The following is an 18693-nucleotide window of genomic DNA, read 5'->3' as shown; positions in this document are numbered from 1 at the left end:
ACTATAATACTGCCCCCTATGTACAGGAATATAACTACTATAATACTGCCCCCTATGTACAAGAATATAACTACTATAATACTGCCCCCTATGTACAAGAATATAACTACTATAATACTGCCCCCTATGTACAAGAATATAACTACTATAATACTGCCCCCTATGTAAAAGACTATAACTACTATAATACTGCTCCCTATGTACAGGAATATAACTACTATAATACTGCCCCCTATGTACAAGAATATAACTACTATAATAATGCCCCCTATGTACAAGAATATAACTACTATAATACTGCCCCCTATGTACAGGAATATAACTACTATAATACTGCCCTCTATGTACAAGAATATAACTACTATAATACTGCCCCCTATGTACAGGAATATAACTACTATAATACTGCCCTCTATGTACAAGAATATAACTACTATAATACTGCTCCCTATGTACAAGAATATAACTACTATAACACTGCCCCTTATGTACAAGAATATAACTACTATAATACTGACCCCTATGTATAAGAATGTAACTACTATAATACTGCCCCTATGTACAGGAACATAACTACTATAATACTGCCCCTATGTACAGGAATATAACTACTATAATACTGCCCTCTATGTACAAGAATATAACTACTATAATACTGCCCCTATGTACAGGAATATAACTACTATAATACTGCCCCCTATGTACAAGACTATAACTACTATAATACTGCCCCCTATGTACAGGAATATAACTACTATAATACTGCCCCCTATGTACAAGAATATAACTACTATAATACTGCCCCCTATGTACAAGAATATAACTACTATAATACTGCCCCCTATGTACAAGAATATAACTACTATAATACTGCCCCCTATGTACAGGAATATAACTACTATAATACTGCCCCCTGTGTACAAGAATATAACTACTATAATACTGCCCCCTATGTACAAGAATATAACTACTATAATACTGTCCCCTATGTACAAGAATATAACTACTATAATACTGCCCTCTATGTACAAGAATATAACTACTATAATACTGCCCCTATGTACAGGAATATAACTACTATAATACTGCCCCCTATGTACAAGACTATAACTACTATAATACTGCCCCCTATGTACAGGAATATAACTACTATAATACTGCCCCCTATGTACAAGAATATAACTACTATAATACTGCCCCCTATGTACAGGAATATAACTACTATAATACTGCCCCCTATGTACAGGAATATAACTACTATAATACTGCCCCCTATGTACAGGAATATAACTACTATAATACTGCCCCCTATGTACAGGAATATAACTACTATAATACTGCCCCCTATGTACAGGAATATAACTACTATAATACTGCCCCCTATGTACAGGAATATAACTACTATAATACTGCCCCCTATGTACAAGACTATAACTACTATAATACTGCCCCCTATGTACAGGAATATAACTACTATAATACTGCCCCCTATGTACAAGAATATAACTACTATAATACTGCCCCCTATGTACAAGAATATAACTACTATAATACTGCCCCCTATGTACAAGAATATAACTACTATAATACTGCCCCCTATGTACAAGAATATAACTACTATAATACTGCCCCCTATGTACAAGAATATAACTACTATAATGCTGCTTCTATCCCTAATCAGTGATCTGTGTTTTTGCAGGTGATCCGCACACATGGCCGGGGGATGTCCTGCATTATTTCGGCTGTCAGCTCATCAGTCCAGAGTGGTTGCTTCGTCTTTGGGGAGCAGGAGGTTAGTTGTGGGGACTGTATATTTATATGGTTGTTATTATTGGGTGAGTATCTACAGGATGTACATTTATCCGTTCTCTGATTTGTTTAATTGATGAGTGAAGCTGATTGGATACAATGTTAGGAGGATCTCAGGGCCCCGCCCCTGCGGAGCAGCCTCCATCATAGAGCAGGATCTGTCACCATTGTCCTGCTCTTTCAGGCAATATTTGAGAAGGTTTTTGCAGAGGACGACCTGGTGCTGATGCTGAGATTCTACCACTGGCCGGGGGGCAGCACAGCCTGGGCACCATGGCAGTACCGCAAGAGCCTGCAGCCGCTACTGGCCACCGAGGAGTGGGCCGCAGCCTGGACCGCACTGAGACTCAGCAGACACTCACCGGACACAGGGGCAGGTGAAGGTACATACCACCAGACTGTATCACACATGATAGGATTAGATACACAGCTCAGCAGACAGTATCACACAGGATAGGATTAGATACACGCTCAGCAGCCAGTATCACACAGGATAGGATTAGATACAAAGCTCAGCAGACAGTATCACACATGATAGGATTAGATACACAGCTCAGCAGACAGTATCACACCGGATAGGATTAGATACACAGCTCAGCAGGCAGTATCACACCGGATAGGATTAGATACACAGCTCAGTAGGCAGTATCACACAGGATAGGATTAGATACACAGCTCAGCAGACAGTATCACACAAGATAGGATTAGATACACAGCTCAGCAGACAGTATCACACGACAGGATTAGATACACAGCTCAGCAGACAGTATCACACATGACATGATTAGATACACAGCTCAGCAGACAGTATCACACAGGTTAGGATTAGATACACAGCTCAGAAGACAGTATCACACAGGATAGGATTAGATACACAGCTCAGCAGACAGTATCACACAGGATAGGATTAGATACACAGCTCAGCAGACAGTATCACACAGGATAGGATTAGATAAACAGCTCAGCAGACAGTATCACACAGTATAGGATTAGATACACAGCTCAGCAGTTAGTATCACACAGGATAGGATTAGATACACAGCTCAGCAGACAGTATCACACAGGATAGGATTAGATACACAGCTCAGCAGACAGTATCACACAGGATAGGGCTAGATACACAGCTCAGCAGACAGTATCACACAGGATGGGATTAGATACACAGCTCAGCAGACAGAATCACACAGGATGGGATTAGATACACAGCTCAGCAGACAGTGTCACACATAAGATTAGATACACAGCTCAGCAGACAGTATCACACAGGATAGGATTAGATACACAGCTCAGCAGACAATATCACACAGGATAGGATTAGATACACAGCTCAGCAGACAGTATCACACAGGACAGGATTAGATACACAGCTCAGCAGGCAGTATCACACAGGATAGGATTAGATACACAGCTCAGCAGACAGTATCACACAGGACAGGATTAGATACACAGCTCAGCAGGCAGTATCACACAGGATAGGATTAGATACACAGCTCAGCAGACAGTATCACACAGGATAGGATTAGATAAACTGCTCAGCAGGCAGTATCACACAGTATAGGATTAGATACAGAGCTCTGCAGACAGTATCACACAGTATAGGATTAGATACACAGCTCAGCAGACAGTATCACACAGGATAGGATTAGATACACAGCTCAGCAGACAGTATCACACAGGATAGGATTAGATACACAGCTCAGCAGACAGTATCACACAGGATAGGATTAGATACACAGCTCAGCAGACAGTATCACACAGGATAGGATTAGATACACAGCTCAGCAGACAGTATCACACAGGATAGGATTAGATACACAGCTCAGCAGACAGTATCACATAGGACAGGATTAGATACACAGCCCAGCAGACAGTATGACACAGGGTAGGATTAGATACACAGCTCAGCAGACAGTATCACACAGGATAGGATTAGATAAACTGCTCAGCAGGCAGTATCACACAGTATAGGATTAGATACAGAGCTCTGCAGACAGTATCACACAGTATAGGATTAGATACACAGCTCAGCAGACAGTATCACACAGGATAGGATTAGATACACAGCTCAGCAGACAGTATCACACAGGATAGGATTAGATACACAGCTCAGCAGACAGTATCACACAGGATAGGATTAGATACACAGCTCAGCAGACAGTATCACACAGGATAGGATTAGATACACAGCTCAGCAGACAGTATCACACAGGATGGGATTAGATACACAGCTCAGCAGACAGTATCACACAGGATAGGATTAGATACACAGCTCAGCAGACAGTATCACACAGGATAGGATTAGATACACAGCCCAGCAGTCAGTATCACACATGATGATTTCTCCTTGTCCTCAGGTTCTCAGGGTCCTAGGAGCCGCCATGTTGAGTGGAATACTGGAGTCCATGACCTCCCCCTGTATCACGGGCCGGCGCCCCCGGTTCTGGAGCTTTCCGCTATGGTGAGTGTCATGGGTCGCAGGTAGATGGATATAATATGGACCTATATCTTCTGTAGTGCAGCTTCCAGGCGTCTGTATACAGTTACAGCGCCTGATAATATTGTGTACCAGAACCTCAGCTCTTTATGGTAATCCTGATGTGCTGCAGTGTAACGCCTCCGGACCTCCCCGTTATGTAGAGGCCCCTCTATATCTACGTCTGTGCCGTCCCAGCATCCTCTTCTTCCCTCTCGGCAGGTGGACTCCGTGGCGGAGATGTTTGAGCCGTATGGCGACGCCCGACTGCGGATCTGTATGTTCAGCACATCACGACCCGACTTCCCTTTTCCTGAAGAGTCATCGGATACGGACAGCGATGGAGGCGGAGCTCTCCCACAGGTAAGATCCGCCCCTATAGATTGTAAGCTCTAGGATGACCTTAAAGGGAAAATATCTTATGTGATCCCCGGGGAGTAATGGTGGAGGGGAGGAGCAACCACATCCAGGGACGTTCCCTGTGATGCACAGCTACACAACGTGCTCTTCCTGGTACTGAAGGCGCCGGGTCCAATCATTATGGACCTGCATAAGAATCCCTGGCGAATCTCTGAGCTGATTGTGAACCCCAAGAGAATTCCTGCATCTGACTGCGTGTCCCTCTTCCCGATGGATCCAATATGGCGTCCGGGGAATCAGGGACGTCCTTTTCCCTTTGGTTTCTGAAGTGTCCTGGATCTTGTCTGTTCTCTCGTACAGGATGTGTTCATTCCCCGCTCCCGGAGTCGCCCCCCCGCAGACGCTTACCGCAGTGATGACATCATCAGGCTCCATATTGATGGCGCGCGATTCCTGCCGGATGCCGTGACGGTCACTCGGGTCACTGGGAGGATATTTGACCAAAACTACGACCAGTAAGTTACCAGGAGGCGTGGTTTTCCTTATTGCATCCTGGAAAACGTATTTGCATATGTCCTTACAACCAGTAAGTGACGGCGACTACGACATATATGTCTCTCATTGCATCCTCCGTTACAATGTATCGTGTTGTCATCCTCCAGGATCGGGCCGGATCTCTGTAGTGGGATCGATCTGTCCAGTGATATTTTCCATCCGTTCTACGATTATTCGGTGGAGATCAGGTCTCCGGGCGTCCCCCCGACCGCCACCGTCCTGCTAAAGGTACAAGGGGGTGACATTCCCTGTCCAGGGGCGTAACTACAGGGGGAGTAGCCATAGCAGCTGCTGTGGGGCGGGGAGTGACAGGGGGCCCCACCACACTGAGGAAGTGAGGAAGTGCCTCATTATATACTTATTATACTGCACATCATCCACAGTACACAGATCACCCTGCCGCTTACAGAGCTAGGAATATTTCATCTCCACTTCCTGCCGTATATATACTGTATGTGTGTATGTATATACTGTATGTGTGTATGTATATACTGTATGTGTGTTATGTATATACTGTATGTGTGTATGTATATACTGTATGTGTGTATGTATATGCTGTATGTGTGTATGTATATACTGTATGTGTGTTATGTATATACTGTATGTGTGTATGTATATGCTGTATGTGTGTATGTATATACTGTATGTGTGTATGTATATGCTGTATGTGTGTATGTATATACTGTATGTGTGTTATGTATATACTGTATGTGTGTATGTATATACTGTATGTGTGTATGTATATGCTGTATGTGTGTATGTATATACTGTATGTGTGTATGTATATACTGTATGTGTGTTATGTATATACTGTATGTGTGTATGTATATACTGTATGTGTGTTATGTATATACTGTATGTGTGTATGTATATACTGTATGTGTGTATGTAGCACTTCTGCCTTGCAGCGCTGGGTCCTGGGTTCGAATCCCACTTAGGTCAACATCTGCAAAGAGTTTGTATGTTCTCTCTGTGTTTGCGTGGGTTTCCTCCCGGTCCTCTGGTTTCCTCCCACACTCCAAAACATACTGGTAGGTTGATTAGATTGTGAGCCCCATTGGGGACAGGGAACAATTTGACATGATTTGTGCAGCGCTGCGTAATCTGTGTGCGCTATATAAATAAAGAATTATTATTATTATTATTATGAGTGTGTATATACAGTACAAAAGTTTGGACACACCTTCTCATTCAAAGATTTTTCTGTAATTTCCTGAATATAATAATTGTAGATTCACACTGAAGGCATCAAAACTATGAATTATCACATGTGAAATTATAGACTTAACCAAAAAGTGTGAGACAGCTAAAAATCTGTGTTATAATCTAGGTTCCTTTTACTGTGATTTCTGCTTTGCACACTCTTGGCTTCTCTGGATGAGATACAAGAGGTAGTCACCTGAAATGGTCTTCCAACAGTCTTGAAGGAGATCCCAGAGATGCTGAGCACTTGTTGGTCCTTTTGCCTTCACTCTGCGGTCCAGCTCACCCCAAACCATCTGGATTGGGTTCAGGTCTTGTGACCGTTCCTTGTGTCTCCGGTGGTTGGTGCTGGTGCTTAGCAGCGGTTTCCTAGAAGATATGTTACCATGAAGCTGCTGCACAGTCTCCTCTTACCAGAGATGTGTCTGCTGCTGGACCTCTGTGCGACAGTCACCGGGTCTCTAATCTGAGCTGCTGTTACCTGCGATGTCTGAGGCTGGTGACTCGGATGAACTTATCCTCCGCAGCAGAGGTGACTCTTTGTCTTCCTGTCCTGGGACGCTCCTCACGTCACCCAGCTTCTTTGTAGCACATGATGGTTTTTGCAGCTGCACTTGGGGACACTTTCAAAGTTTTTCCAATTTTCCGATCTTACAGACTTTGTCTGGATATACGCCTCCACATGTGCAGTGTGAATGGGGCCTGAGAGTGTGTAAGTCTGTATATGAGTGTAGGACTGTATGGGTGTATATAGATGTGTGTGAGTGTATACAGTAGGGGGCTCCATGCCTCCAGCCTCTCCTAGTTACCCCCCTGTCGGTGTGTGATCCCATGTGACCTCATACACTGACCCCCTGCCCTCCTCCTCACCAGGTCTACACCATCGACCGATTCTCCAGGGACCTTGCCCTGATTGGTTGGGCGGCCATCAATCTCTTTGTAGAGTCAGGAACCGAGGTGGCACCAATGTCTGACTCTGGAGAGGTTCAGGTGAGATATTGGGGTCCCGATACCCTGACTGTGACCTCTCACCACGGCAGCGCTGTATGACTGTATTATATGATGATATTACATGACGGTATTATGTGTTTTTTCCCAGGTCTCTTTAAATGAGGGAGCGCATCAGATCCGCGTCTACTACAGCCCGCCCCCTACTGACCGCGCCTTCTCTGTGCAGTCACTGACCTCACCAGGACGGTGAGAATGATGGGAGTTATAGTCTAGAGGGGGGAACTGATATAAAGAGCAGAGCAATCATTAACAATTATCGTTTATCTCCCTCTGTACAGTATTGTCCCCTGCGCCACATTGTTACTCCGTATCACAAAGGCCAAAACTCCAACCACCACCAGGGAGCGCCCCGAATACTCACAGGGGGTGTATATCTCCAGCACAGCTCTCCCCAACCCCGGGGAAACCCAGCTCTACAGGGCAATGGCGAACAGGTGAGGGCAAGTAATGCAGGCTACAGAGCTGAAATCTCCCAGAATTCTCTAATGTCTGCACAAAGCAGAACAGTGAGTGCAGCTCTGTAGTATAATACAGGATGTAACTGAGGATCAGTACAGGATAAGTAATGTCATGTATGTACACAGTGACTGCACCAGCAGCAGAATAGTGAGTGCAGCTCTGGGGTATAATACAGGATGTAACTCAGGATCAGTACAGGATTAGTAATGTCATGTATGTATACAGTGACTGCACCAGCAGCAGGATAGTGAGTGCAGCTCTGGAGTATAATACAGGATGTAACTCAGGATCAGTACAGGATAAGTAATGTCATGTATGTACAGTGACTGCACCAGCAGCAGAATAGTGAGTGCAGCTATGGAGTATAATACAGGGTGTAACTCAGGATCAGTACAGGATAAGTAATGTCATGTATGCACACAGTGACTGCACCAGCAGAATAGTGAGTGCAGCTCTGTAGTATAATACAGGATGTAACTCAGGATCAGTACAGGATAAGTAATGTCATGTATGTACACAGTGACTGCACCAGCAGCAGAATAGTGAGTGCAGCTCTGGGGTATAATACAGGATGTAACTCAGGATCAGTACAGGATAAGTAATGTCATGTATGCACACAGTGACTGCACCAGCAGAATAGTGAGTGCAGCTCTGGAGTATAATACAGGATGTAACTCAGGATCAGTACAGGATAAGTAATGTCATGTATGTACACAGTGACTGCACCAGCAGCAGAATAGTGAGTGCAGCTCTGGGGTATAATACAGGATGTAACTCAGGATCAGTACAGGATAAGTAATGTCATGTATGCACACAGTGACTGCACCAGCAGAATAGTGAGTGCAGCTCTGTAGTATAATACAGGATGTAACTGAGGATCAGTACAGGATAAGTAATGTCATGTATGTACACAGTGACTGCACCAGCAGCAGAATAGTGAGTGCAGCTCTGGGGTATAATATAGGATGTAACTCAGGATCAGTACAGGATAAGTAATGTCATGTATGTATACAGTGACTGCACCAGCAGCAGAATAGTGAGTGCAGCTCTGTGGTATAATACAGGATGTAACTCAGGATCAGTACAGGATTAGTAATGTCATGTATGTATACAGTGACTGCACCAGCAGCAGGATAGTGAGTGCAGCTCTGGGGTGTAATACAGGATGTAACTCAGGATCAGTACAGGATAAGTAATGTCATGTATGTACACAGTGACTGCACCAGCAGCAGAATAGTGAGTGCAGCTCTGGAGTATAATACAGGATGTAACTCAGGATCAGTACAGGATAAGTAATGTCATGTATGTACAGTGACTGCACCAGCAGCAGAATAGTGAGTGCAGCTATGGAGTATAATACAGGGTGTAACTCAGGATCAGTACAGGATAAGTAATGTCATGTATGCACACAGTGACTGCACCAGCAGAATAGTGAGTGCAGCTCTGGAGTATAATACAGGATGTAACTCAGGATCAGTACAGGATAAGTAATGTCATGTATGTACACAGTGACTGCACCAGCAGCAGAATAGTGAGTGCAGCTCTGGGGTATAATACAGGATGTAACTCAGGATCAGTACAGGATAAGTAATGTCATGTATGCACACAGTGACTGCACCAGCAGAATAGTGAGTGCAGCTCTGGAGTATAATACAGGATGTAACTCAGGATCAGTACAGGATAAGTAATGTCATGTATGTACACAGTGACTGCACCAGCAGCAGAATAGTGAGTGCAGCTCTGGGGTATAATACAGGATGTAACTCAGGATCAGTACAGGATAAGTAATGTCATGTATGCACACAGTGACTGCACCAGCAGAATAGTGAGTGCAGCTCTGTAGTATAATACAGGATGTAACTCAGGATCAGTACAGGATAAGTAATGTCATGTATGTACACAGTGACTGCACCAGCAGCAGAATAGTGAGTGCAGCTCTGGGGTATAATACAGGATGTAACTCAGGATCAGTACAGGATAAGTAATGTCATGTATGCACACAGTGACTGCACCAGCAGAATAGTGAGTGCAGCTCTGTAGTATAATACAGGGTGTAACTCAGGATCAGTACAGGATAAGTAATGTCATGTATGCACACAGTGACTGCACCAGCAGAATAGTGAGTGCAGCTCTGGGGTATAATACAGGATGTAACTCAGGATCAGAACAGGATAAGTAATGTCATGTATGTACACAGTGACTGCACCAGCAGAATAGTGAGTGCAGCTCTGGAGTATAATACAGGATGTAACTCAGGATCAGTACAGGATAAGTAATGTCATGTATGTACACAGTGACTGCACCAGCAGCAGAATAGTGAGTGCAGCTCTGGAGTATAATACAGGATGTAACTCAGGATCAGTACAGGATAAGTAATGTCATGTATGTACAGTGACTGCACCAGCAGCAGAATAGTGAGTGCAGCTATGGAGTATAATACAGGGTGTAACTCAGGATCAGTACAGGATAAGTAATGTCATGTATGTACACAGTGACTGCACCAGCAGCAGAATAGTGAGTGCAGCTCTGGGGTATAATACAGGATGTAACTCAGGATCAGTACAGGATAAGTAATGTCATGTATGCACACAGTGACTGCACCAGCAGAATAGTGAGTGCAGCTCTGGAGTATAATACAGGATGTAACTCAGGATCAGTACAGGATAAGTAATGTCATGTATGTACAGTGACTGCACCAGCAGCAGAATAGTGAGTGCAGCTATGGAGTATAATACAGGGTGTAACTCAGGATCAGTACAGGATAAGTAATGTCATGTATGTACACAGTGACTGCACCAGCAGCAGAATAGTGAGTGCAGCTCTGGGGTATAATACAGGATGTAACTCAGGATCAGTACAGGATAAGTAATGTCATGTATGTACACAGTGACTGCACCAGCAGCAGAATAGTGATTGCAGCTCTGGGGTATAATACAGGATGTAACTCAGGATCAGTACAGGATAAGTAATGTCATGTATGTACACAGTGACTGCACCAGCAGCAGAATAGTGAGTGCAGCTCTGGGGTATAATACAGGATGTAACTCAGGGTCAGTACAGGATAAGTAATGTCATGTATGTACACAGTGACTGCACCTGCAGCAGAATAGTGAGTGCAGCTCTGGAGTATAATACAGGATGTAACTCAGGATCAGTACAGGATAAGTAATGTCATGTATGTACAGTGACTGCACCAGCAGCAGAATAGTGAGTGCAGCTATGGAGTATAATACAGGGTGTAACTCAGGATCAGTACAGGATAAGTAATGTCATGTATGCACACAGTGACTGCACCAGCAGAATAGTGAGTGCAGCTCTGGAGTATAATACAGGATGTAACTCAGGATCAGTACAGGATAAGTAATGTCATGTATGTACACAGTGACTGCACCAGCAGCAGAATAGTGAGTGCAGCTCTGGGGTATAATACAGGATGTAACTCAGGATCAGTACAGGATAAGTAATGTCATGTATGCACACAGTGACTGCACCAGCAGAATAGTGAGTGCAGCTCTGGAGTATAATACAGGATGTAACTCAGGATCAGTACAGGATAAGTAATGTCATGTATGTACACAGTGACTGCACCAGCAGCAGAATAGTGAGTGCAGCTCTGGGGTATAATACAGGATGTAACTCAGGATCAGTACAGGATAAGTAATGTCATGTATATACACAGTGACTGCACCAGCAGCAGAATAGTGAGTGCAGCTCTGGGGTATAATACAGGATGTAACTCAGGATCAGTACAGGATAGTAATGTCATGTATGTACACAGTGACTGCACCAGCAGAATAGTGAGTGCAGCTCTGTAGTATAATACAGGATGTAACTCAGGATCAGTACAGGATAAGTAATGTCATGTATGTACACAGTGACTGCACCAGCAGCAGAATAGTGAGTGCAGCTCTGGGGTATAATACAGGATGTAACTCAGGATCAGTACAGGATAAGTAATGTCATGTATGCACACAGTGACTGCACCAGCAGAATAGTGAGTGCAGCTCTGTAGTATAATACAGGGTGTAACTCAGGATCAGTACAGGATAAGTAATGTCATGTATGCACACAGTGACTGCACCAGCAGAATAGTGAGTGCAGCTCTGGGGTATAATACAGGATGTAACTCAGGATCAGAACAGGATAAGTAATGTCATGTATGTACACAGTGACTGCACCAGCAGAATAGTGAGTGCAGCTCTGGAGTATAATACAGGATGTAACTCAGGATCAGTACAGGATAAGTAATGTCATGTATGTACACAGTGACTGCACCAGCAGCAGAATAGTGAGTGCAGCTCTGGAGTATAATACAGGATGTAACTCAGGATCAGTACAGGATAAGTAATGTCATGTATGTACAGTGACTGCACCAGCAGCAGAATAGTGAGTGCAGCTATGGAGTATAATACAGGGTGTAACTCAGGATCAGTACAGGATAAGTAATGTCATGTATGTACACAGTGACTGCACCAGCAGCAGAATAGTGAGTGCAGCTCTGGGGTATAATACAGGATGTAACTCAGGATCAGTACAGGATAAGTAATGTCATGTATGCACACAGTGACTGCACCAGCAGAATAGTGAGTGCAGCTCTGGAGTATAATACAGGATGTAACTCAGGATCAGTACAGGATAAGTAATGTCATGTATGTACACAGTGACTGCACCAGCAGCAGAATAGTGATTGCAGCTCTGGGGTATAATACAGGATGTAACTCAGGATCAGTACAGGATAAGTAATGTCATGTATGTACACAGTGACTGCACCAGCAGCAGAATAGTGAGTGCAGCTCTGGGGTATAATACAGGATGTAACTCAGGGTCAGTACAGGATAAGTAATGTCATGTATGTACACAGTGACTGCACCAGCAGCAGAATAGTGAGTGCAGCTCTGGGGTATAATACAGGATATAACTCAGGATCAGTACAGGATAAGTAATGTCATGTATGTACACAGTGACTGCACCAGCAGCAGAATAGTGAGTGCAGCTCTGGTGTATAATACATGATGTAACTCAGGATCAGTACAGGATAAGTAATGTCATGTATGTACACAGTGACTGCACCAGCAGCAGAATAGTGAGTGCAGCTCTGGAGTATAATACAGGATGCAACTCAGGATCAGTACAGGATAAGTAATGTCATGTATGTACACAGTGACTGCACCAGCAGCAGAATAGTGAGTGCAGGTCTGGGGTATAATACAGGATGTAACTCAGGATCAGTACAGGATAAGTAATGTCATGTATGTACACAGTGACTGCACCAGCAGCAGAATAGTGAGTGCAGCTCTGGAGTATAATACAGGATGTAACTCAGGATCAGTACAGGATAAGTAATGTCATGTATGTACACAGTGACTGCACCAGCAGCAGAATAGTGAGTGCAGCTCTGGGGTATAATACAGGATGTAACTCAGGATCAGTACAGGATAAGTAATGTCATGTATGTACACAGTGACTGCACCAGCAGCAGAATAGTGAGTGCAGCTCTGGACTATAATACAGAGTGTATATGCACAGTGATGATCTGTATGGGGCTCAGCTGCCCTGATATTGGGGGACATGCATTAAGCAGTTACTATATAGAGGTTTCTTGTCTGCAGGTCCTTGGTGCGGGTGCGGGAGGTGATCCCTCTACTCGCAGGTGATTCTGGGCGGAGTCTGTTGGCGGACAAGCTCCTTTCTGATTGGGTAAATAAGACATTTACTGAGAAGATGAAGGAAGCCCCCCGACCCTTCCATCTGTGCTGTGTCTCCCCGTATCTTCTTACATCAGGTGTGAAGGTAAGTAGATGTGATAGTCTCTTGCAGCTTGTGGTGTGACCTGTGCATTGCTTTATCTTTAACCCTTTCTTGTCAGTGCAGGTCTCTCTGGACTCCGCCCAGAACCTGCCTTGGTCCGGATTTACCTTCGGCCATATTTGCTTTAGCCCCCCAGCAGCCTATTATTATGGGGGACAGTGGATGAGATACGACCCCCCCACCTCTGTACATGACATCGATATGAGCAGCGATCAGCGCTGCCCCATGTGGCGGGATGGATTCAAGGTGAGTCTAACCCTCAATCTCACCCCTTCATGGTGGATTCAGGAGCTTTCCCAGGACCCTGCACACCCCCATCACCCTCCTCTCCCAGGTCCCTGCATGTTCCCTCATCACCCTCCTCTCCCAGGACCCTGCATGTCCCCGATCACTTTCCTCTGCCAAGACCCTGCAAGTTCTCTCATCACCTTCCGCTCCTGGGTCCCTGCATGTTGCCCCATCACCCTCTTTTCCTGAGTCCCTACACGTTCCCCCTTCACCCCCCTCTCCCTGGTCCCTGCACGTTCCTTCATAACCCTCCTCTCCCGGGTCCCTGCATATTCCCCCATTACCCTCCTCTCCCGGGTGCCTGCACGTCCCCCATCACCCTCCTCTCCTGGGTCCCTGCATGTCCCTCCTGCTTTGTTCCTGTTCACACCTGTCTGCCCTCCATTTCTCTCTCACAGACTTTCACCCGCAGAATTTTCCAGAAACATCTGGCGCTCATCTTCCATCTCCACGAGATTGTGACAGAAGACCCGGAGTCTGATCGGAGCGGGTCAGCATCACCTGAGCTCCGCGTGGGGTCACAGGCCTGGACAGCGCTGGGGGTCTTCTACAACAATTACTGTAACCTGGGGGCCTACCAGCTGCCCCTGTACCGAGGAGCCCCCAGCCAGGTAATGACTGTAGATGTGGGTGATGTCATGTGATCAGGACATCATTGGACCCCACATGTGGGTCAAGGTTCTGGTGGCAGCCAGTCCCTGATTTGCGGATTACTCCTCCGTAGATTGCGTTACGCTCCTTACAGACAGGAAACTGCCGGGAAAAACTGCGGCAGATGGAAGAGGAGGGAACGGTAAGGAAAGCTCAGGGCGGCCCGGGGGCTTCTCCGGGGTCACCTCCAAGGTCGGCCGCCTATTACTGTACCACTCCCTGTCACAGATTGTGAGGATAGACACAGCAGCTGTCACTGTGAGGATAGCAGATGGACGCCGCCACCAGGAGGTGACAACCTACAGTCCGCAGGTAAGTACACAGCACACACACATACACACAGCAGCGACTGTCACCTCACCCCTGCACTCCTATAGGAGGTAGACCTGATGTACCTACCGCAGGACGCTATAGACTCCTACACCGCACAGCCAAGGGGGAGGAGCCTAGCCGAGCTCGTACCCGGTACACAGCAACCCGACGACTACAAGACTCTGCTGGTGCATTACTACAGGAAGGTAAAGAGGAGAGTAACAAGTCATTATTGTATCTAATCCTGTGTGATACTGTCTGCTGAGCTGTGTATCTAATCCTATCCTGTGTGATACTGTCTGCTGAGCTGTATATCTAATCCCATCCTGTGTGATACTGTCTGCTGAGCTGTGTATCTAATCCTATCCTGTGTGATACGGTCTGCTGAGCTGTGTATCTAATCCTATCCTATGTGATACTGTCTGCTGAGCTGTGTATCTAATCCTATCCTGTGTGATACTGTCTGCTGAGCTGTGTATCTAATCCTATCCTGTGTGATACTGTCTGCTGAGCTGTGTATCTAATCCTAACCTGTGTGATACTGTCTGCTGAGCTGTGTATCTAATCCTAACCTGTGTGATACTGTCTGCTGAGCTGTGTATCTAATCCTATCCTGTGTGATACTGTCTGCTGAGCTATGTATCTTTATCCTATTCTGTGTGATACTGTCTGCTGAACGGTGTATCTAATCCTATCCTGTGTGGTATTGTCTGCTGAGCTGTGTTTCTAATCCTAACCTGTGATACTGTCTGCTGAGCTGTGTATCTAATCCTATCCTGTGTGATACTGTCTGCTGAGCTGTGTATCTAATCCTAACCTGTGTGATACTGACTGCTGAGCCGTGTATCTAATCCCATCCTGTGTGATACTGCCTGCTGAGCTGTGTATCTAATCCTAACCTGTGTGATACTGACTGCTGAGCCGTGTATCTAATCCTAACCTGTGATCCTGTCTGTGGGGCCATGGATCTAATTCTTTACGTCTCTTCTCTCTCCAGTATCTCTGGTCTCCCCCTCAGTCCGGTTCTGATGACGTGGAGGAGCATCGGACCCCCAGAACTGAAAGTCTGACACTGGAAACATCTGAGTGAGCTCACAGTACTAGAGCCTGAGACATTGTCCGCCTGAGTTTGCTGTCAGTGAATGGAGACTCTCAAGCTCTCTGATGCATCTTGTAGAAAACTAAACTCCATTGATGATCGGGTGTTCTGCTCCTGTCTCCTGGGAAGCAATGGAGTGCATCAGGACAGAGCAAGGCAGCACCACCAGACCCGTATCACTGGTACCGGAACACATCATGTTCTGGCAATACACAAATCTACAAGATCGGAACACCTAGAAACCTGTTACACAGACAGAGGTGTAATTGACCTCCTCCATGCATCCTTATGAACATTAAACACTTACCTGGTCCATCCATGGATCTGACATCCAGGTGTTTCCAGACTAAGTCCCTGGTATATTTGCCGCCATCTATTGACCATAACTGGTAATGCAGCTTTATGGGATCTGCTTGGGAAGGGAAAGTTTACTGATGAACCAATAAGTGTTTTCTGCTCCGTCAATCCTGCTGCACCTTGAGATTCCTGGTTGATCTCTGGCCAGAAGGGAATTTACCCTCATCTGGCTGGTGTTCCAGAGTAGTAAGGGGAATTCCGGCTCTTTGTGAGCAGAACCTAATGAGCCAGCTCACTAAGAGGTAGCTCTGGCTCCTGAACGGCTCCCTATTAAATATGATAGGGAGCCGCAGTCCTACCTGAGGGTGATCCCTTCAGACCTTCTGTAACCCTTAACTCCCTGCTCTGTAAGTTTTCTCTACGACTGCATACAACCAGTGACATCGGACCTGGCAAATAGGACACTCGGCCCGGTACCACTGCTGTGTTGGTCTACATCTCATCTACTTGTGATGCCTGGCTGCCACTAAGATGGGCCTCCCCTTTACCTGTGGATCCTTGCATCACACATACATGGGGATGTGCCCAAAGAGGAAACCCCCATCGTACTGCAGCCTCCCCCTCTTGCATCCCCTGCGTGGACAAGGCGTTTTCCCTGGACCAAGTAACTGACATGTCTAGTGCTAGGTCGTGCCAACCACTCAGGTTCCAGGGGAATCCAGCCTCCAAGCCGTGTGAGGGGGTGTGTTGTAGGGTTAGGACATCTTAACCCTTTAAAGGAAACCTACCATTTCAAATGGTAGGTTTAAGCTGTAAACACCGAGCACCAGCTCAGGGCGAGCTGGTGCTTATTTTCATTAGTGTTAAAACCGCGGTATCGCGGTTTTAACACTTTTTAAACTTTATAGCAGAAGCTGCTTCGGCGCTGCGCGCGACCAACGCCTGCGGCATTTCCTATGTAGGCGCGCGCACGCAGCGCCGAAGCAGTTTATGCTATAAAGTTTAAAAAGTGTTAAAACCGCGGTTTTAACACTAACGAAACTAAGCACCGGCGCCAGCATGGTGTTTACAGCTTAAACCTACCATTTGAAATGGTAGGTTTCCTTTAAGGACCTCACCTTTTTATTTTTCACTCAAAAATCTAACTTTTATTTACACGTAAAGAGCGCAATTTGGGCTTGTTTTCTGCATAACAAATTGCACTTCATAGTGACTATTCTTCTATGCCGTGTATAGGGAAGAGAGAACAACAATGCAAAATGCTGTGAAAAAACCGCATTTGCAGCATTTTTGTGATTTTACTGCACCACAAATGACAGGTTTACTCTTTTCTGTGAGTCAGTACAATCATGGGGGATAACAAGTTGTTTTGGTTATAAAGGTTCATACATTTACAAAAATTTAAAAACTCAAGAAAATGTTTTTATTTTGCCGTCTTCTGGTGCTAATAACTTTACTGTACAGAGCTGTGGGTGGTATCTGTTTTGCAAGTTTTGATGAAGTTTAATGCAATCATTTTAGGACCGTACAACCTTTTAATCAGCGATTTATATTTTTCAAAATGGCAAAAAAAAAGTGCCATATATGTACATGGGGTACAGTTTGCCAACTTTAAGTTGCTTAAGGACGTTGGTCACATGACATTGGAGTGTGTTGAGGGGGGCATGGCACAGAGATTAATAGATACCAGGCAAGATTATACATTTTATGGGGATCTGAGGGAAACCTTTTAGCTAAAAGCAGGGTGTCAGTTACTAGGGCTCTATAGGAACCGGCCACTGGTTGTAAAATGTGTGAAAAATGTGGCGATGGGTTCCCTTCCTCCTGCACAGAGCACAGCAGTGTTACCCCACTGCCCTCAGAGCAACTTAATCTCTAGATTACCTCTGGAGTGGAGCTGGCATTGGGGAATCAGGGTGTCCGTGGTAAGCATCAGCACCATGCTGTACTAGTACCATGCGGAGCTTAGTGATAAGATACATGAGCCCCAGTGAATGGAAACCTTGTCATATACATGCAGAGCTGAGTGAAGTGAGGAGGTCCTGGCAGTACAAGTTATAGGATCTATTCAATGTTTTGTGTGGAGAACCCATCATCCTAGGATTCCAGATGCATCGAGCTCCAGAGAATCCCAAGCCCAGGTGAAAATCATTAGTAACCCTTTGCATGCCAGATTTCTAAGCTTCCTATATTCTCCTGTATTAGACATCTCTAATCAGCAGAGAGGAGGCCGAAGATAGATTATGCTAGCCCTCTGGTAACACTCCATCTGCTTCATGGCACTTGTGTAAATTTGGCAGATCCATCACTACCCCACAGAAGCTTTACAGGGGGAGGCTCCTGTAGTTATACAAGTCTCAAGACAAAG

The 18693-nt window shown here is 45.3% G+C and overlaps 1 protein-coding gene across 3 annotated transcripts in view; it reads left to right on the top strand.

Moving 5' to 3' along the window:
- The window catches only part of CCDC17 (coiled-coil domain containing 17), a 47879-nt gene extending 31501 nt beyond the window's left edge, over positions 1 to 16378 (top strand). For 2 of the 3 annotated variants that reach the window (XM_072127112.1, XM_072127111.1), the window contains 16 exons: positions 1700 to 1792; positions 1994 to 2192; positions 4164 to 4267; positions 4505 to 4645; positions 5003 to 5157; positions 5305 to 5425; positions 7274 to 7390; positions 7500 to 7597; positions 7690 to 7845; positions 13480 to 13660; positions 13742 to 13924; positions 14365 to 14577; positions 14691 to 14759; positions 14846 to 14929; positions 14995 to 15135; positions 15927 to 16378. In XM_072127112.1, coding sequence (XP_071983213.1) covers positions 1700 to 1792; positions 1994 to 2192; positions 4164 to 4267; positions 4505 to 4645; positions 5003 to 5157; positions 5305 to 5425; positions 7274 to 7390; positions 7500 to 7597; positions 7690 to 7845; positions 13480 to 13660; positions 13742 to 13924; positions 14365 to 14577; positions 14691 to 14759; positions 14846 to 14929; positions 14995 to 15135; positions 15927 to 16019 — 2148 coding nt within the window. In that variant the 3' untranslated portion in view covers positions 16020 to 16378. Of the gene's footprint in view, positions 1 to 1699; positions 1793 to 1993; positions 2193 to 4163; positions 4268 to 4504; positions 4646 to 5002; positions 5158 to 5304; positions 5426 to 7273; positions 7391 to 7499; positions 7598 to 7689; positions 7846 to 13479; positions 13661 to 13736; positions 13925 to 14364; positions 14578 to 14690; positions 14760 to 14845; positions 14930 to 14994; positions 15136 to 15926 lie in introns of those variants that run through there. The other variant, XR_011850193.1, reaches the window with a different exon arrangement.
- Positions 16379 to 18693: the final 2315 nt, after the last annotated feature.

This window comes from Engystomops pustulosus, chromosome 10 (assembly GCF_040894005.1).
Source record: "Engystomops pustulosus chromosome 10, aEngPut4.maternal, whole genome shotgun sequence".
In the NCBI taxonomy this organism is placed as follows: Eukaryota; Metazoa; Chordata; class Amphibia; order Anura; family Leptodactylidae; genus Engystomops; species Engystomops pustulosus.
Note: the sequence above shows the minus strand (reverse complement) of the source record. Positions and strands in the feature narration are given on the sequence as shown.